The 22,385-nt window shown below is 33.8% G+C and overlaps 1 protein-coding gene across 2 annotated transcripts in view; it reads right to left on the bottom strand.

Moving 5' to 3' along the window:
• Nucleotides 1–1,696: 1,696 nt before the first annotated feature.
• Nucleotides 1,697–22,385, bottom strand: part of LOC114330272 (protein-L-histidine N-pros-methyltransferase) — a 261,897-nt gene continuing 241,208 nt past the window's right edge. For both annotated transcript variants that reach the window (XM_028279598.2, XM_050653626.1), the window contains exon 2: nt 1,697–1,891. In XM_028279598.2, coding sequence (XP_028135399.2) covers nt 1,697–1,891 — 195 coding nt within the window. The remainder of the gene's footprint in view (nt 1,892–22,385) is intronic.

The raw sequence follows: 22,385 nt of genomic DNA, 5'->3' as shown, positions 1-22,385 counted from the left end.
TTGCATAAGTAGCAGCCAGGTTATAATCGAAAAATACTTATTTTTCAATTTGTATTATGCAACAATTTTACAATATCTTAACTTCTCATTGTTGGATTTAAGGTTAGTAAACGCCATTTTCTTTTTTTATTAAGAAACAAATTTTATTAAAAAAAATAATCTCTTTTTTTTATGAGTTGCAGCCTTATAAACAATTTATCAACTATAACAATTTTTTGACCACTCGGATCGAAATCCACCCTCGAAATTCGTAATCAGCCGCCAAAAATCCATAAGAAACCGTTGAGTTTGCCCATCAGATTTGAAAAGGCCACGGTGACCTCTAATTGGCGCCTACACTATACTGTAAAATCGTATTTTTAAAGCGTGCAAAATCATTGATGTAGTACCGTCTTTTCTTACAAACCCGGCCACTGATTCTAAAGCCGACCACTCACGGTACTGATATGTCGTTCGACAAGATCGTCGATAAGATCTATTCTGCAGTACTGCTGGGGCCAGAGCACGCAAAATAGAATTCTATTTTCACGTCACGTTGCCTAGCAGCCGTCGTCTTGTCTTGTGAAATTCGATTTTCTGACGTCAGCAAAATAAAATTCTATTTGGCGTGCTCTCACTCAGCAGGCAGACAAGTCTGTTTGTGGTCAAATTGTACGATTTCGTTGGATGCACGGTCACACACGATCAAAATTTTTAGCAAATTCTTCGAATTTGACAAAATTCAACGACGCCGTATTACCGTGAGTTTTCGGCTTAAGTTCTTGATTATTGTATTATTGTATTCTTTGGCGCTTCTGTTTTGCTGTATTCTCTTTTTGGGCAGCAGTCTCAAGATTTCGTTAATCATACATTGATGTTTCCATTAATTAAAGTTTTAATTTTTTTTTGTCGTTGGTAAATGATGGTTTTGATCTGATTTCAGTGGTCTTTGATGGCGTATTTTTCTTCCTTTTTTCAAATTCTGATCAAATACTATTTTAACATTTTAATATTGCTATCATGTTAAATAAATATGCCATCACCTCTTTGTGAACACACACACATGTTAAATATATAACATAAAGACCGTAAGGCAAAATACATCGATAACAGGTATAAATTAAGTTTTTTTTGGACAAAAAACTTAAAAATTAATTACAGGGAAGAACCGTATAACTTTTTTGAAAAGCCTTGGACAAAGTGCAAACATATTGATGATCTAAAATCTAAACCTTTCGTCAAAGGCAAGGCACTTAAAAATATTCATCTACTATAGATTTTTCTGTAATGCATAACAGTAAACTAAATTGAAAGGGGTAGGCGCGAAATCTTGCTCCAATGCTATTTAGATGCATCCATTTTCTTCGAATCCTGAGAAAACTAATACTTAAGTATTTTTGAAAAATGTAAACGCAGAATGAAAGATTACATTTCAAGGGTGAAAAAAAAAGAGAAAATTTAGTATGATTTTTAATTTCAAATATTTCATTCAAAAGAAACTTTTTGTTTATTCTAAGGGACTTCGGCCCTTGGTAATAATGTAATATTTCATTCTGCGTTAAAATTTTTCAAAAATATTTATTAGTTTACTTAGGATTCGAAAAAAATGAATGCATTTAAATAGCATTGGACCAAAATTTTGCGCCTACCCCCTTAACTAATTATTATTTCATTTGGAAAAATAGAAAAAATTTAGTTTCAACTTAACAAAAATTACTTACCCATTTATTGAAGTTTGTGTCATAAATACACCCAGGAAAAGTTTAACCACTGAATGCCATATTTGCGTAAAAAGCCAGTCAGATTTTTTCTCAGACTGATCTAAAAAGTTTATTGTTTCTTGATCTGGACCCAGCTGAACAAATTTCGTTGAGATTAACGCTGGCAAAGAGTCTAGGTGACACTGGTACCACTAAAAGGAAAAGAAAATTTTATTAAACCATAAAATAGAGTTCATCTTGTATATATCTATTAGTGAATGTACCGGGTGTCCCAATAAGAATGGCTCTCGGCCATATCTCAGGAACCGTTTATAGTAGAGCTTTGAAATAAAAAATTTTATAACAAAAGTTGCCTCAGCAAAAACCTGGAAATTATTTTCATAATTGTGGGACCACCGCTAGAGGGCGTAATTGAATATCAAAAATTAAGAAATCTAAATTTTACAAAATTTTCCTAATGAAGGGGCACTGGAAATCCGATCGTCGTATTCTTCATAAAATTCTACGCATATTTGATTTGACAAGTTTAGGTCTACCTTTGGAAATAAGAGGTGGGGTGAGTGGGAACCTTGTTATGAAAAACTGGCTGTGAGTCCGGTTCTGCTTAATCAAATTTTGCAAACTTGGTCTTGTTGAAGACAGATCTTTTTCGTCAATGTAAAAGTTATGATTTCGAACCAACTTACTGAGTAATATGCCAGCTAGAAGGCGTTATTTAATTTTTTTCAGAAATCTAGTGTTCCTTGGAAAATATTAAATACAAACATGCATTTTTAATACCATATTACAAAATTAGACAAAATTAGCAACAGAATAGCGAAAACCGCATGTTAATACCTTTTTTTTATCTCGACATATCTTACAAAACGTGTAAATTTAAAAACATAACTGTTACTGTCACCGGTAAACGAAATTCATTAAAAGTAGTGTGCTATGGAAACAACAAAGAAACATTTTCCAGCTGTCAACGTATATTAGGTCTTTTCAACGCTTCTCATTTGTTTCGAGCCTCGTTCATATCTCGTATATTAATATTATACACGGATTATACGGCATATGACAGAGGCTCGAAACTAATGAGAAGCGTTGAAAAGCTCTATTACAAAGAAATAAAAACAACTATTTAGTGATGACATAAACGTTCAAATTTTTGCCCATCATTTTCGTTGCAAACATTTACTCTTTCAAGAGTAGATTGAACAGCAGTCTCAATGTCTGCTCTCGATATGCTTTGAATGGCGTTTAGTATTCTCTGGATAATGTATTCTAGAGTAGTGTATGATGTGCAACAATTTCAATATTTAGGTCGTCACTAAGAAGTTCTTTTTGTTCTGTGTTATATTTAATTTTAATAGTATTGTTTCTCTTTATATTGTTGTTTTAATTAATTATATTTTTATACGTTGACATCTGGAAAATGTTATTTTGTTTTTTTCCACAGCACACTACTTTTCATTAACTTAGTTTACCGGTGATAGTAACAGTTATGTATAAAATTTCCACGTTTCTCGAGATATCTTGAGATAGAAAAAAGGTATCGACATGCGGTTTTCGCTATTCTATTGCTAATTTAATCTAATTTTATAAAGTATGATTAAAAATGCATACTTGTATTTAATATTTTCCAAAGAAAACTAGATTTCTGAAAAAAATTAAATAACGCCTCCCAGCTGGCTTATTACTTATTAGGATGGTTCAAAATTATCACGCTTACATTGAAGAAAAAGATCTGTCTTCAACAAGACCCAGTTTTCAAAATTTGATTTAGCAGAACCGGACTTACAGCCATTTTTTCATAACAAGGTTCCCACTCACCCCCACCTCTTATTTGCAAAGGTAGAGTTAAACTTGTTAAATCAAATATGTGCAGAATTTGATGAAGAATACAATAATCGGATTTCCAGTGCCCCTTCATTGGGAAAATTTTGTAAAATTTAGATTTTTTTATTTTTGATATTCAATTACGCCCTCTAGCGGTGGACCAACAATTATGAAAATAATTTCCAGGCTTTTCCTGGGACAACTTTTGTTATAAAATTTTTTATTTCAAAGCTCTACTATAAACGGTTCCTGAGATATGCGAGAATTCGACAGCTTTAAAACCTAACTCAGTGATTCAGATCTTTTTTGACAATTCCCATTGCCACGACTGCCACTCAAGCTTTGGCAAAAGGTCTCATTTACTATGTCACTTCGAGTAACATTCCAAATGAGACAATCATCCGTCAAACTAAAGGAACCATCTCCAATTTACTTTCTGATGATGCTGAAATATCTACACACTCCACCGTTCTACGAAATTCAATGTCTCCTACCCCAAAATTTGTCAATTCGAGATCCCTAAAATACATTCAATTAAGTCCAAATATAGTTATGCTTCCTGCCGTTAAAGGAAACGACATAGCCATCCTAAACATTTCCTATATATTCATAAACTCCCCAATTTCATCAATACTTCAAACTAGAAACCTACTCCTAATAATACAACAGCTTGCCTCAACATCAACAGAAAGCAACAAAATCCATCACATACATGAAATAAACATTCCTATGGACGAAATCCGAAATATTCTGGAAACTAAGCACAATATCCAGCAAGATCAATAACCCCTTATTAAACATTGTATGTTCAACACGTATCATATTCCAAAATCTATTCCACAATAACGATACACATTCAAATATGCGGCAATGGGCTCCCCACACTCTTTAGTAATTGACAATATCCTCTTGGAAGACTTCAAGACCCGATTAGTATTCTCATCAATACCCAAATCCACATGTTGGCTACGGTACTTTCATAATCTGACTCCATGGCAAAAATGCTTTGGTATCTTTCCAAACCTATCTGAATTGTATACATTCTAGCATCTTTTACGACAGAGACAGAAATTGATTTATTCTTACCATTTCTTGACGTCATCGTAAACGTCATCGTCCCATTACACTGCTTACCGAAAACCGACCTATTCTAAGAGCTATAAGCCAGTAGCATGCCTACTCCCATTACAACTTCATAAATTAATCCAACCATCAATACTCTAAATTACCACCACGTTAGCGATTTCGACAGGGGCAGAATTGTTGTCTATGTAGGTATGGGTTTGTCATATCGCGAAATTGTCCGTTGCGTCGTGTTAATTGTAAGGCAATGACGGTTATGCGTGTGGCGCACCATAGAGCGTCAAAATAGGCGCTTTAGACTACTCTGCGAGACCGTTTTGCTACTACGCGTTAAATCACTGACCAATGGTTTGGAGTGGAAGGAAGACATGTTACTATGCGTACACTATACCGACGCATTCGAGCTTTGGACTTGTTTCATTCCGCCCTCGACTAGTGCTTCCGTTGACAGCGGACCACACTTATTAACGTTTGAATTGGTGCAGAGAACGACAGTATTGGGCGGCAAAATGGCATAATGTAACATTTAGCGATGAAGCACGGTTTTGTTTAGGAATGCATGATCGTCGTATCATGCACATATAATTCAAGATGGTAAGACGCCGCCGTGGAAAGCAACGAGATATGGGGTTTGCTGTTGAGATTCATGAACACAGAACAGTTGGAGTAATGGTTTGAGGGCTATTGCCTATGGTAGCCGATCACCACTTGTGTTTCTTCTAGACAGTATAACAGCCTCGCGTTATGTTGAAATTTTACAAACCACTTCACTGCCTTATCTAAACGGCCGTCGACACGTCCTTTTTCAGCAAGACAACGCGAGTGTCCCCATATTGCTCATCGAACTATGGATTTTCTTCAAGAAACTGTCGTTAATGTTCTGCTGTGGCCATTCCGTTCACCGGATTTAAATCCTATCGAACATGTGTGTCATATGGTCGGAAGGAGACTGTCCACCTTGCACCATCCTCCACAGACTCTGACACAGTTAATCCATGAAGTTTAAGTTGCTTGTAACGAGGTGCCACAAGCAGACATCGATCATCTGATTTTGTCAATGCCAAGATGTATACAGGAGTTTATGAAGTTACGGAGCCGTCAAACACATTATTAATTTTTATTACATGTTAAGAAAAATTCAACGTTATCGTTTCATTCTTGATGTACCTAAATCTATTATGTTGCCATAAAATTAAGTTCAAGAAATTATTTCTTCTGGGTGTAAAACTTCTAATGCCACTAAGTATATTAACATAAATATATCCACCATACTCTCACAATTCACACTACACTCGAAAATGTCTATTTTCTATCTACATGACTATAAGATAAGAGGGAGATAATATTATGACAATTAACTCTGTGTGGCTAAAGATCTTATGGAATGTCAAAATAAGAATAATTATCTTTTAGATCCTTGAATATATAAAACAAACAAAAATTAAAAAAAAAATACAAAATAATTGCTTCTATTGAATTAATATTTTTTTATGATCACACACACAACATAGACCTAGATGTTTCTGTGAATGTAATTTCTATTTTTAGTGTGATAGTTTTAAATTTTAGTAGTCAGTATTTCGTTTAATGATTGTATAATTTTTTTCGGAGACTTATTTAACTATTTTGTTCATATACTACATGTAGCTAATTTGATTATTAAACGATATATTTCAAAATATTTAGATAAGAAAAAAATCAAGTATGTATTAGAATATGTATGAAATGTATATGTATACTCATGAAGTGTATCTGACGTTTTCCTATTCCCTCGTAGTAAAATAAAACCAAATATATTTGAAATAAGTTGAAATGGGTAGACTAATGCTACTGTTAGAAATAAGTTTAAGGCTCATTAGAGCTTTTTCTTTGTAGGCTCGAACGACCGACATTCTTTTTTAGTCGTGAATTTCTCTCAATTTGACGCATTATCTTTGAATGCAAAGAAACTCCTTCTATGATGAGTGAATAGTCGCCGGCGGGTTGAGGAGAAAATTTGCATTTGCTTGACTGAACCGGATTCGACATGATGGAAGGCGACTCGCAGGACCCATCCATCACTTAACTGTGTACCTCTGTTTCTGTTGGCTATAATCGCTTCGATGGAATCGCTACACAGCCTACCCCACGATTTAAACGTGGTGCAAACTACAGCTTGAAACCAAAATAGGTACCATGTAAGAAAATTGGAACAATGCAAAAAAGAAGATTAGTTCTTTGCAGTCTTCTTATAACAAAAAGTTAAACTGGAATCATTGACTCATAGCTCATTGACTCTTAAGCACAGCGACCAATGGCAGATTTCTACTAAAATAGCGATAGCCTAACCAAAAAGGTGGAAGAGACCAGTGCCAACGTTTATGAAAGCAAAAAGGAGAGGTTCTTCCAGCTCAACAAAGTCGAGTGGCCAACAAGCAACAATATTCAAACTTTGACTATAAAAGTCGAACAAATAATCATCGAACTTCCAACCTCTAGATGAAATTGGCACATAAACAAAAGGGTAGAAAAACAGGACGGCCTAAAGTTCCATAAAAATCCTTCGGGATTGATCATAGCGGAAAATTCCCCAAGTGGGAAAACTCCCGAAAATACAAGAATTGTAGTTAAAGACACAACGTTAAAAAAATTTGAAAGCTAGAAATATGTCAAAAACAACCTCAACAATATCATCTTAACTTAACTTAACTCAAAATGAATCAACCCAAACGTTTGTTTTGAATAAAATCAACATAAGTAAAATCCACGAAATCAAGCTTAATAAAAGCAAAGTTAATACTAAAAGAATCTGTTATAGTGCCTCCACTATTAACAAAGAAAGTGAAACTCAAATCAAATAAACTATAATATACTACAAAGGTGCCATGGAGTCTTTTATTTAGGACTTATAAAATAATTTTCGAAAATTACAACGCAGTGATGCCAAAAAATTTATTTGGACTACACAAAGACTATATTCTTAAAAATAAAACTCAAAAATGCCACAGAGTCTTTTATCCGGGACTTACATAAACCAAACTAAACAAGCAAATATATACGCACTAACCAAAGCTAGTATTGTGGACCTGATCTCACTTTGTCGAGTCAGAACAAAGGATGTATCAAGTTCTTCCCAACTAATAAATTCCCAGTAGATTTTGGAAAGCAACAAACAATGCCAGGTGTCTTTCATCCGATACTTACATAACATATGCCAGGAGTCTTTCATCCAGCACTTGCATAAAGGTACATACACCAGACATAGCCAGTTCTTCACCTTGTCTGATCAGGACGAAGCATTTCTCAATCAAGTATCCAAACTCAAGGAAATTCACTGTATAACGAGTAGATGTACGCCCAAATAATTTGGTATAAAAAATAAGAAAAAAGCGAGAATTTATTAGAATACATATGTATAAAATGTATATGTATACAGTCATATGAAGTGTATCTAACGTTTTCCTATTCCCTCGTAGTAAAATCAAACCAAATACATTTGAAATAAGTTGAAATGGGTCGACTAATGCTACTGTTAGAAATAAGTTTAAGGCTCATTAGAGCTTTTTCTTTGTAGGCTCGAACAACCGACGTTCTTTTTTAGTCGTGAATTTCTCTCAATTTGACGCATTATCTTTGAATGCAAAGAAGCTCCTTCTAGGACTCCGGTTATCCCCAATAAAGGAAGAAGGTTGGGTGAATAGTCGGCGGCGGGTTGAGGAGAAAATTTGCATTTGCTTGATTGGACCGGCATCGGCATGATGGAAGGCGACTCGCGGGACCCATCCATCACTTACCTGTGTGCCTCTGTTTCTGTTGGCTAAACAGCCCGACTAGTGCTGCTGGCGCGAGATGTGCATCAGGCTCATTGCGAGACGAGGTGACATTCCTTGCACCTATTAACGTCGACTTGTGTCGCTACTTGCACCATGAAATATTTCCTTAGAAAAATATTGGCCATTTCTGGAGTACACATAACTTAGATCAGTCTATAAAGCACTCACATGTTGGATATACTTCTATAAGTATATTAAAATACTACAGGGGTGCTTAATGTATTTTACTAGGACACTAAAATGCGTTTAAAAAATAAATGTTGTTATTAGTATTGCATAAACTATAAACTATTATTAGTCCAAGAAATGAAGCTTAAAACAGGACAAAACCTCGCAATTTTTACAGAATGGAGCGATTTGCATGAAAATTTGAAATTAAGTCCACCCTCTACTTAAAAATCAATATTGTGCTGAAGGGCGCATTTTATTTTTTAAGCGTGAAAACTACCCCTTATTGCCAAAATCTATAAAAGAGCTTAAAAGGAGTGAAATCTGTTCAGATGCATTAAATATTATTATCTAATACTCTAACTTTATTAACTAACTATTTCAACCCTTTAAAAGTTCATTTTTAAGGGTGAAAACTACTCCTAATTTCTCAAATTTGGCCAAAAAGCTTAAGGAGGATTAAATTTGGATCGTATGATTTAGGTAATAATGGTTTGATATTCTTAATATCATTTCAACCCTTAAAAAATTATTTTCTAAGGATGAAAACTACCCCTCATTCCGAACTATACAAAAAAGTTTAAACTTAAACAGTGCAATTTAGTTAACATGATTTAAATAATGATTTTTTGGTGATATAGTATAGGTGGGATAGATATGTTTATATTCCTGAATAGAGAATTGAATAACCTTTCAAATGAGCTAGCACACGATCCCTATTCTCATTTAAAAAAATACTCGATTACGTCATCACGCCCAGATGGATGACGTCACTAGTATGATATATATGTCAAAAAATCATAATTTAAAAATCGAATAACTTTTGTATTCTACATTTTTTTCTAATTCTGTAAATAAAGCAGTTTACAGGGGGGTCAAAATATAGTGAATAACCCTGTACCTTTTTGGATTATTACAAAACTTGAATTTAAACAGTAAGTTCGAATTTTGTCGTAATTTATAAATGGCAACGGTGTTTACATTTCCTTGTCTTACAAACGTCCATGTCAAACTTCAAATGCTGTTCCATATTTGTTTACTTTTTGAGGTAGATGACGGAAAAGTTGTTTTTCGCTATTTTGGCTCTATTTTGAGTGATAGTTGTCTTGTGAAAAGTTAAATAAACATAATAATGGTGCTACTTACAGTGTTGCATTTGCAAAAAACCAAATATTTATATCTCTATCTCTCATTTCATTTGTAAGTACTGTTCATTTACATTATAGAAGATAAGGAAGTCTGTTTACATGTTAATATATGTCTTTCATAGGCGTACCATTGGGTTCCTTCATATTAATGTATTGAACAAGATATTAGTTCATTAAATTAGTATAGACATTTTTAAGTTGTAAGTAGACATCATCTGATTAAAAAAAATGTAATCACCGACGTGCCTTTTTTTCTGTCACATACAATTTAATGCGTTAGAAAGAAATCGAAAAACTGTGACGCACTGAAAGATGATCATGAGAAATACTGTATTTCAAATTATTAACGTCTGAATAATTATCCCCACGAGTAAAAATTCAAGCACGCTTATGCTAATTGAGGAAGCATTACATTCTATTGAAGCTTCAAAACAGTGTGTGTTCAAGGTATCTTATTTCTGGGTGAATCTGTGTTTATGCATCCATGCGTTGAACAAATACTTCCCTGTTGACAGGTTCTCTAGCCTCTCTGTGGGCTTCAAATAGCAATTAAGCACATCTTTTCCATAAGTTGCAAACTGTTTACCTGAACCAGGATCAACTTTCCATCATCCATTAGGAAATGGCTATTATCGGTGGACGTATTATATAGAGTTATATTGTACATTTACATTTAACGATGCCGTAATATGTTTAACACAATACAAAAATAATATACTTAAGTTATAAATTCCAATAAACACAACAAATGAGCTAATGTCACTGTCATTGAAAATAAACGTCAAAATAAATAGTAAACAAGGTACCAAATACATGCAGTATTGTTTATCCTTGTTTAACTCATTATGGTTTCTATGGACCAGCGGTTTAAATTTTGCGATACTAGTTTCTGTGAATAACAAAGAGACCTACTATAAAAAGTTATTCAGGAATAATTTCATGCATTTGCAAAGGTATAATGGAAGATCTATATATAACTACCAGTAAATATTATCATGTACTTTTAATTTGGATTATGCATAACTTTTAAAACTACGTGTAAAAGATTTAATGAAATTATGACACATATTAAAAAATATTGGATTATTAAAAATATAATTTCCTCAATTACTTCTTAAAACGTTGTCTGAAGTCTTAACATTAAGCTAACAAATATGGTCATTTAGACTTTCTTGTCTCATTATGCAGAGAACTGAGAGTGCTGCTGAGACACTAAAATATGAGATGTACTTCCAGCTAGGTAACAAAGTTGTTGATGATAGCTTACGGCATTTTTAACTACTTACAATGGTCATTCATTTCAGATATTTACATCCACATATTTTTTTAATTGATGGTAATTAAAATGATTTCAATCCAGACAGGCCGAGCATATCGTTATTTTTCTTACGCATATAGTTACAAGGTAGGCTTTGAAGCATTAAATAATAATTTCTTCATATAATGAATTATTTTCTGCCGCTGCCTCCTTTACACGTTGTTGATTTAAAAGCTATTTAAAATATTATGTTTTCCATCTTTCTAAGATTTTTGCACGTTAATCAGTAATGTACATTTTGAACAAGTGGATACGTACAATTACTGAGGAACAATAGTTAATTGCAGTTAGGATCAGCCTAAGGAGATACGTATAAGAATAGAAAAAAGAGCGTCATTCACTAGCATGAAGCAAATTTTTACCTCTAACAGCCTCACCCAACCTATCAAAATCCGACTTTAAATACAAGTTTTTTCGGTTTTTCAGCTCTTAATGTTAATAAACAAAAATATTTCAAGAAAAAAAATCTTGGGGGGAGGAGGCAGTTTTGTTTTAATTTGATTCATAGTTGGACCACCAGCCAAAGATAGCTATTTCTGCGTTTTATGCTTCATCAGTGTAGCTATGCAGTCCCAACTCTGAAACAAAAATCAACAATCCTGCCTTTTTAAGGGAAATCACCGCGATGCAGTAATTCCACCTTCGAGACGCAAAACAGCGACATCTCTAGTAAAACTAGGAAGCCGACGAAAAGACGCAGATGCAAAGTTTACTGTAATAAAACAATTAAAATAATTGAAATAAAATAATAAACAATATTTTAAATCCAAGGCTTTTCGTCGAAAAGACTTGTTTCTTGTTTCCTAATGGCCATAAAAAGTTCTGCTGGTTTTTGAAAGTGTGTTTCTTACCAGCTTTTCATTGAGCTTCACTGAAATTCTAGTTTTATTTTAAAAGATTTTTCCATAATATTTGCTAAATTTAAAGTAAACCGCGTCACAAAATAGTAACTTTGATACAGTTTGCATCTTGAAGCTCTTTTGTGGCGCGTTTTACTTCAAATTTGGCAAATATTATGGAAAAATCTTTTAAAATAAAACTAGAATTTTATTTTCCATCAAAATGAAAACACACTTTCGCGCCACGTAAAATTCATATCAGCTCTTTTGTAGCTGGAATGTTGTATGTCATTTTTATGGCGTTTAGCGTTTCTTTACTCTTGTATCAGGAGTTTTTCAAAGTTTTTTATAAATTAAAAGTATAAAGTTGAATATAATGTTTCTGATTACACGTTAAGCGTTATAAATAGTCGCCTTTGTCGCATTATCTCCCAAATGGTCTAGTGGTTACGACACTAAACTTGTGATAGGACAATTCGAGTTCATATTCCAGCCATCCTAATACTTTTTTTTTTCAATATAATTCTTTATGTCCATCGAACGTACACTAGATATTTTTGTCTATTCGAAATAGATATAAAAAATATTGGGATGGCCGGCGAATTAACTCGAATTTCTCCGTAAAATTCTCCATAAAATTTAGCGTCGTAACCATTACAACTACACAAATCGTTTCTGCAAAAATGCTTAAATGAATTATAGTTTTGGAGCTCGATAACGTCTAAACCGCTTAACCAATTTTGATCACTAAACATGAACTTGAAACGTATTGACAAGTAGTATCTGTTGCATCCAAGGCCAAGTACGATAACTGAACGTATTACGGGAATTATTGAGCTTGAAAAACCGTTTTTCCCATAGAAAATAAATTTGATCATATTTATAAAGCCTATAATTTAAAAATTCGAATTTTCCTAGATATGAGGTATACAAAATTAGAAGCGCCTAGAGGTCTCTTACAAACCTTCAGTTATTGGCGCAATTCGTAGGTTGAACTTTTGAGTAATTGTCGAAAAACCAAAATTTTCAAAGTTATTCTTTCAGTTTATCGGCTATACTGAGCCGTATGTATGTCTGATCCTGAGGGTTTAGACACCATTTGAAATCTTAACTCAACACTATTGATTTTGTGTATTTGAGGTTTTCCTGTCTCTCCTTGAACCTATGATATATACCCCCAAAGAGTATGCCGTTTTGTACCTACCCAGCCCTATAGCTGGCTTATGGGTTGACATAAGTCACAAACTACACCGGTTCTGAATCGGCACTGACCCCCTCTTGAAACCCGGAAAAAATAATTCAGATCGGTGTAACTTTTCCACACACATACACACATACCCACAAACATTTCCCCTTTTTAAATAGAAATTCAGCTATATTTCTGAGCTCGGTAACTTTTGAATGGTATAACCGATTTTCAAAATTAGACATGCGTTGGAAAGATAATGATCAGTACTATCAGAAGCCGCAAACGTCGGACATACATTTTTGAAATTTTTGGAAGTTTGGGGGACGAGAACGAAAAACAGACCCTAAATGGGAAGGGTCGTAAAATCCACACCCTTTTACCAAAATGGATGGTTGACATATGGATGGGCGAGTCTTTTCCTAAACTTTAAGTTGGGATTTGGCTCATTTTTCAAATTTTTCAACTCAGTGTCAGATTTAGAAAATCTAAAATTTTGTGTATATTATATAGTGTCGCATGTACGGGGGTTTTGCGAAACTAGCGAGAACTGCCATTCTCTGGAATAAAAAAATAGAATAGATAGATAAAATTTTTGTGTATTTCTAATTTCGGATTTATATCTAAAAACCGAAGTGTCAACATATAGGTACCAGAATATTTAAACACTGAAACGTCAGAGACTTAGTCTACACCTTAATAATTTTATTTATACAAACATATTAATAGTGTTTTTAAAGATGTTGAAAGAAAGTCACCGTGTATCTCTACCTTGTGTCGACTTATTCATTAAATATTCAAATGCAATCGATTTAAAATCAGTTTAACATCTTGTACGGGTTCCAGATATGTGTCTTCTCTGTTTGGGGTCCATAATATTGGTCGTTTTTCTGAGAGTAAAAGTGTACCTCTCAGTTTGTTTTGGTGAATGTTATAAATCTACGATAATTTTTCTGGGCATCGTAAAGTTTATAAGAGGCGTGTTGAGTGTTATTTACGTCGATAAATTTTACACCTTCCACAAATCTTTATTAAGACTTAGAATTTATATAGGTGGATATACTAGTATACGGGTCGCATTTGAATCTTTTATTTGGAACGTGATTAATTAAGGCTGATGTGTCTGTAGCCTGTCTAATTGTTGATTAACTATTTTAAACTTATTCAGGAAGGAAAGTCTGTAACAGAGATATCATTAATGTTTTAGAATTAATAAATAACATCTTATTTCAAAATTGTCATTTGAGCAAGTCATTTCAAGAGCTTCTTTATTTTGAAATTCTAAGGCCTGTAATATATTTCGCAAAGATAATAGTGACGGAAAAGGACACCGCACATATCTTTTGGAAAATGTAATGACATTCAAATATAAAAAAATTAAATGAATACATTTGTCTCGAAATTACAATCATTTCATATCATTGCGCCAACTCTACATTTTGATTAATAGAGGCGTAAATTGATATAATTAAATCTAAAATCAAATGGGCATGTACATATGTTAAAGAGAAAGTATATAATATAGGCTATTTTGTGAAAAGGCGCACTTCATACATCTTTCTGTAGGTATTAAGGTCTCTTGTCTATTACGGTTGGAAATTTGGTAGTAACGTGTGTTGAATTTTGGTTATTTAGTTACCGATTATTTTGTCCTCGGATGTATAGTTTGTATGTTTGGATATTTGTATATGCTTTTTGTGTGAGTTAGTGAGAGAAGATTTTTGTTGTAGAGTTTTTTTTGTTTTTGAACGCCTTTGTAGCAAAATATCAACGTTCATTCTTTTTCAATAAAGATTTTTGAGAAAGCACTTAAAGCCTGGTCGGCGATTTGGATTCCCAGTTTTTTTAATTGAAATGGTAGTTTTTCAATCCTTTGGTGGGATGTGCTGGGAATTCTTTTGTTGAGGTTTCCGTTGGTGTGCTGGAAATTTGGAGCATGTGAAGATTTGTTTTGAAAAAACCTCTAAAGATTAATTTGATGTTTGTTAATGGCCAGGCTGAGAGTTGTTTAATGGACCCTTTTGCATGTTAAAGGTAGTTAAAGGTAAAATGAAGTAATTTTTGGTCAGTTTATTGCTTTTGAGTTTTAAGAGGTTAGTTCAGTTATTTTTATTGTTTTTTTTCTTTTGCTAGGGTAGTACATTCTAGGTAGTTTTGTTCAGGTAGTACAATAATTGTATATGTTTACCGCTCCTGGCGCTTTGAAGAAGTTGTAATAGAAGTACAATTAGCAGTTTTATATTTGACAGGATTTAATTTAAGGAAGATTTCAGTGTGTTTATCCAGACAAATGGTTTGTTATTGGAGAAAAGAAGACGGTAACAGATTTTATTTATTTTATGGGAGAAAACAAGACGAAACAAGGTACAATAGGTTGGATTAAATGGGTCTAAAAAGGGGACTACAGTAACAAGTTTTTTTTATATTTAAGGTTTAATTTTCTTTTTTGTTAAAATAATTACCTACTTTTGTTCTTATAAAATGTTGAAATCAAAATTAATATTTTTATGTAAAAAGGGGCTTAAATTTATGTTGACATTACATATCTCTATAGTTATCTAGTGTTTTATTTGAACTGCCATGTCTCATGCTCTAAATCAAACCAACTAATTAAAAAAAATTCTAACTGAGAAATAGCTGTGGTATTTATATATTTATTATAGATAATAAATAACAATGCATTTCCAGTGACACATCGCAAAATAAGGGTCAGCCTCACGCTAGGTTAAGCTGTTTTCAATAGCGATAATATATTTTGAACTAATATTATTTATAAATAGGACAGTTTTATGGACTTCAAAAATGTGATTTCCACAAACTTTAATTAAAATCTACGCCGTTAATAATCAAAATTCAGAGTTGGCGCAATAATATGAAATGGTTGTAATTTCGAGACGAATCTGTTCATGTAAATTTTATTGTATTTGAGTGGAATTAAATTTTCCATAAGATGTGAGAGGTGTCCTTTGCCACTATAACTTCTTGTTACTTATAACAAGGTGTTTCCCTACGACCGCTGATTCGCTGAGATTTTGAAGAAATGGAAACCTTTAATAGGCAGAAGGACATTGAAGCTTCTTCATATACCATGTCCTTTCAGAACGTTGGTTACCATCATAGCTATCTTACTTAATTTTATTCACTGCCACCCTAAATAGCATGCTTATATCAACCCCATACCAATCTCGCAAGTTCTTTAACCATGAGGTCTTGCTTTTTCCCTTGCATAATATTTTGTAGCAACCTGTATTTAACTGTAGCAACCTGTAATAACGAAACCTTGATAGTAGAGGGCCAGCAGATCGAAAGAGTAAAAAAGTACACTTACCTAGGAACACTTATAACAGAAAATAATGACTACACTGCAGAAATCAAAGTCAGAATCGAAAAACCACGTTCTAATTTTATTTTATTTTTTTTTTATTTTTATTAACATCCATGTTTTTTTTACAATCTGTTTTACAATGAAAACAATAAGTAAAATTGTTTGTCTTTACAATGGCAGAAAGATGTAAGGTCCAGTGACCAAAGCATCACGACACACACACATTACCTTGTTTACCGGTGAGATGCGCACATACACTGACACGCGAGCACGAAAACTAAAACTAAAACTGGCACAGAACACAATGGCTGGACGCTGTTGAAGGCGTAGCTTCCTCTGCTGTAGGCTCTGTCAGGATCGGTTAGGTAGGTCCAAGGAATCATATCGCTTCAATCTCTTCGCTTGTTGGTTGTTGAGAAGATTGTGTGCCAGGGTGTTTGGATGTACCCGCAACCTATTTTGATATTGTTCAGAAGATTTTTTGCACTCTTCGGAGACTGATAGTACCTGAAGATCTCTATGTATTGCGTCATTATGGATGTACCAAGGGGCATTAGCGATTGTTCTTAGAGTCTTGGATTGAAATCTTTGTATTTTCATAATATTAGATTTGCTAGCTGATCCCCAGAGCTGCAAACCATATGTCCAAATAGGGTTCTAATTTTATGAAAATGAAAAAGGTCCTTTGTAGCAAAGATTTAAGATTAGCTCTTAAAGTACGCCTAACAAAATGTTACGTATACAGTGTACTCTATGATGAAGTGGAATCATGGACGTTAAATGTAAGAGACAATGAGACGACTTAACGCCTTTGAAATGTGGACCTATAGAAGAATCATGAGGGTTTCCTGGGTAGCTAGAGTTACGAACAACGAAGTATTGAGAAGAATAGGTAAAGATAAGGAAGTTGAACTTACAATTAAATAAAAAAAACTACAGTATCTCGGACATGTGATGCGGGGCGAGAAGTATGGTATCCTGCAACTTATAATGCAAAGAAAGATAGATGGCAGAAGAAGCATCGGAAGTAGACGAATTTCATGGCTGAAGAACCTGAGAGAATGGTTTTGAACAACTATTTAGAGCTATGGCCTCAAAATTAAAGTAGCTATGATGATTGCCAACCTCCATAGCGGAGATGGCACCTGAAGAAGAAGAAGAAGATTACATGTCCGAAATACTCCAGCTCTATCTTCTTGATGCTTTTTATAATCTCAGTAGTCTTGCTGAAACGTTCTAGTGTTGTGGAATTTCAAATTTTCCCCACCCAAGAAACTTTTAAAATTCTTCTATAGCACCACATTTCGAAAACCGATAAATACCTCGGATTAATTATAAACTCAGATAAAGATGAGGAGATGAAGGTCAGAATATAAATAGCTCAAAAAGGATTTATAAAATACAAGTAATTGTTTACAAATAAGAAATTGGGATTGAGATTGAGATTCGTTGAATGGTTATGTTTGGTCGCAACTACTATATGGGGTAGAAGTTTGGACTTTAAAACCCTAATCCGTAAAAAAATTTTTGAAATTTTTGAAAAACAGAAGTTTAAAAGGAAGAAGTGTTAAGGACGAAATGACATGGCATAAAGCTTATGAACACAATTAAAATAAGAAAAACGTTGTATCTGAGCTACATACTTCGACACGATAAATACTATCAATCTGCTACACCTAGTCATGCAAGGAAGAGTAGAGAGAAGAAAAGGCTTGGGAAGAAAGAAGAAATTTTGGCTGAGGAATATCAGAGATTGGACTAACCTCAATATTGAACGTATATTTCACGTTGCAAAAGATGGAGAAGCGTTTAAAGAAGTGATCGCCAACCTTCGTTAGAAGACGGTACAATAAGAAAAATAAGAAGTTTTCTTCTTCTTCTTTACGTGCCATCTCCGCGACGAAGGTTGGCAATCATCATTGCTATTCTCACTTTCGACACCACAGCCCGAAAGAGTTCAGTTGAGCTGCATCCAAACCATTCTCTGAGATTTCTCAGCCAGGACATTTTTCTCCTACCTATGCTGCGCCTTTCTTGAATCTTTCCCTGCATAATTAATTTTAGGAGTTCATATCTGTCACCACGTGTTATATGACCCAAGTATTGAAGTTTTCTTATTTTGATGGAATCCAGTATCTCCCTGCTGTTCTGTATTCTCCTTAGTACTTCCTCATTGGTTACTCTGTCTGTCCAGGAGACTTTCAGCATTCTTCGATACGTCCACATCTCAAATGCTTCCAATCTAGAAGAAGTTTTCAGTCAGTCTCAAATAAGTAAGTTTCTGTAAATAGATGACATATTTATTTTTTTAAATCAAAATTGGTTTTACCTCATTCAGATTTTGCCTCGGGAATGTAGGTAGGTACTTCACTTTCCCCTACATTTTCGTTTTTGACTCCGGAGAGAGGGTTAGTATTGGAGTTAGTTAGGGATACTGATGTTATTTTACTGTAAAAAAGAATCGGTAAACTGTAAAGGAATCAATCTATTAAAGAAACTAACGACAAAAAGTTTAACCAAAGTATAAATCACAGCATTACTATCTCAAAATGAAGGAATAATGATTAACGGAAGATCTATTAACAACATAAGATACCCAGATGCGGTGGCGCCAAAAAATCCCGACAGCCAAAATCCCGACGGCCAATACACCAACACGCCAGAATCCCGACACGCCAGAATCCCTGCAAGCCAAAATCCCGACATGCAACAATCCTCACATAAGCAAAAATTCCGACCACTACATTTTGAATATTTATTGTTTCCTTTTCAAATACAATACCAAATCATATTATAGAGTAATTGATGGATTCGACCGTTACTTGATGGAAGTTCATTTTATCTAACAATAAAACACTAAACGTTTGTTTTCTATACTTCCACAAAATTTATTACAACTAAGTGACTACAGCTGTTTCGGCAGAGTGCCTTTCTCAAGTGATATAGTTTACAATGTGTTTGCCTTTTTAAGTCTTTAACTGAAGAGGTTGAGGAGTGGGGAGCTGTTTGTCTCGAGTTGGTCATTCAGAATTATATTTGTATTTTTCAATTTATTAATTTCCATAGATTCTAAAAAAGATAGCTTAAGGCCTTTATTTTGGACATGCAGAATATGAAACTCTTCATTGAAAGAATGATTATGATCTAGAAGGTGAAGTGTGTATGTAGTTTTCTATTGTTGAAAGCTCTTTTGTGTTCTGCTATCCGTTTGTCAAAGGTTCTGCCAGTTTGACCGATGTAAGTTTTCGGACAGTCACCACAAGTTATTTTGCACACACCACTCTGTAGTTGCTTTCTCTTTCGGCTTTTATTGTTCTTAATATATTTACTTAAGTTGTTGTTAGTTCTGAAGGCTGGTGTTATTCCTTTCTTTTTTATGTATCTGGCTATTTTTGTTGTTATCTTGCCAGTATATGTGAGAGAGCAGAAGGTACTGGGTTCTTTCTGTGGTGGTGGATACACTAATTTCAGCTAATTTGTACTACTAATTTGTACTTACTAATTACTAATTACTAATTTGTACTTACTCATTTGTAACGAACAAACAGACAACAAACAGTGAACAAACAAAATTTTAAACCAAAAACTCCATAAGAAAGCCCTGAAATTAGTGTATCCACCACCACAGAAAGAACCCAGTACCTTCTGCTCTCTTACATATACTGGCAAGATAACAACAAAAATAGCCAGATACATAAAAAAGAAAGGAATAACACCAGCCTTCAGAACTAACAACAACTTAAGTAAATATATTAAGAACAATAAAATACGAAAGAGAAAGCAACTACAGAGTGGTGTGTACAAAATAACTTGTGGTGACTGTCCGAAAACTTACATCGGTCAAACTGGCAGAACCTTTGACAAACGGATAGCAGCACACAAAGGGGCTTTCAACAATAGAAAAAGAGACACTTCTACATACGCACTTCACCTTCTAGATCATAATCATTCTTTCAATGAAGAGTTTCAAATTCTGCATATCCAAAATAAAGGCCTTAAGCTATCTTTTTTAGAATCTATGGAAATTAATAAATTGAAAAATACAAATATAATTCTGAATGACCAACTCGAGACAAACAGCTCCCCACTCCTCAACCTCTTCAGTTAAAGACTTAAAAAGGCAAACACATTGTAAACTATATCACTTGAGAAAGGCACTCTGCCGAAACAGCTGTAGTCACTTAGTTGTAATAAATTTTGTGGAAGTATAGAAAACAAACGTTTTCCTACAAATAATCTAGTTTTAAATATGTATGCGTAGTGATGTGAGTCGAGAATATTTCCAAGCGAATATTCGTGAACATTGGAAAGTTTCCGAGAATATTCGCCTATAAAAAATGGAAATATTCTCCTGGCCGCGAATACTCCCGGAAACTTTCAATGGAAAATTCTCGAGAATATTCCCGCTTGAGAACTTTCGAGAATGTTTCCGAGAACTTTCCATAACATTTCCGAGAACTTTTGAGAAAATGTTTTAAAGAGCCTTTTAGACATAAGAGTAATAACATAATTTCAATTTACGTGTAAGTAGCGCTATTTAATTCACACGACCGGCAAACCTATACCACTGCCAAGTACAGAAGGAACATTGAGGTTACGGTTTATTGTTTTATTTATTTGTTTTTGGTTTCTTCTTGGTGGTTGAATTATTTGCTGATTTTAATTTAAATTTAATTGAAAATTGAATATATTAATTGAATTGAATTTAATATTAATAATCATTATTTTTATAATACCTAAATGCCTAAAGCTAGGTAATGCATGGGAATATTTCAAAAGGGAAATAATAAATAAAATGAAAATTTATAAGTGCATTTTTCCCAATCCCAGTTAACAAATAATGCTACGAGAATAACAAGGCATTTAGGTAAATTTTAGTCTTATTGCGTCTAAAAGGGCTTTACAGATGCTTATGGTCATAGAGGGAAAAAATTTAAAATTTTCACGGTGTATTAAACAAAATTGTCTGGATGATGAAATATTTTGGATAAAGTTGCAAAAAGTAGCAGTTGTGCTAACACCAATTTTGAAATGGATTGGGTACTTTATTGGAAGGCAAGATATGTTTAAAATATCCCAGGTTGTCGAGGCATTTAAGGATATAGAAAACATTTTTACCGAGAATATTCTATTACTTCCAATCAGCAAGTCTGAGCAAAAGGAATGCTTATTTAAATTACAAAAAGGAAAAAAATAGCAATGAAACATGTGCACTATGCTGCAAACTTACTTGATCCTTCTTTAACAGGACAAAGTCTCACTGCTGAAGAGCATAAACTAATATTAGCTATGCAGTGTATAGACAAGATATTAACCAGTCTTCTCAAGTTTATTGACAAAGAAAACATTTTTACAGAACTAACAAATTTCTGTGCAAAAGCAGACCCTTGGTTAATGGATTTTATTTGGCTTTCAGCACGATCAGTAGTGTATATAAGCTAATGTCAAGGAATGTGCACCAAAACCTCTTTAAAAGATTTGGAAATTACAATACTGAAGATACCAGCTTCCTCCGCTGAAACAGGCCATAGTTTTAGCACATACCCTTTCATAAATAATAAAAAGAGAAATAGACAGAGTGTAGATAGAGCAAACTCTATCTCAAAAACTCCTCAAAAATCATAAACATGGGAAAACAGTATGTGATGAGAGTCCTTCTATAACTCATCTGTTGGAACCAGGGCAAAGCTCTAAATCCATCAAAAAATGAAAGAGTGAATGAAAAGAAATGAAAGAAATAAATAAATCTAAATACTGATTTGTATAATTTATTCCAGTTAAGTGAAAGTTTCCAATATTCCCGGAAAGTTTCCGGAAACCTTCCGGCGTTCGAACCTTCCCGGAAATTTTACATCACTACGTATGAGACACATTTGTCATACGTACAAAATTTTCATATGACCTAATATAGAGGGTGTAATAAAAATACAGGTCATAAATTAAATCGCATATTTTGGGACCAAAAATAATTCTAATGAACCTAAC

Source organism: Diabrotica virgifera, chromosome 6 (assembly GCF_917563875.1).
Source record: "Diabrotica virgifera virgifera chromosome 6, PGI_DIABVI_V3a".
In the NCBI taxonomy this organism is placed as follows: Eukaryota; Metazoa; Arthropoda; class Insecta; order Coleoptera; family Chrysomelidae; genus Diabrotica; species Diabrotica virgifera.
This window is presented reverse-complemented; position numbering and strand designations above follow the sequence as displayed.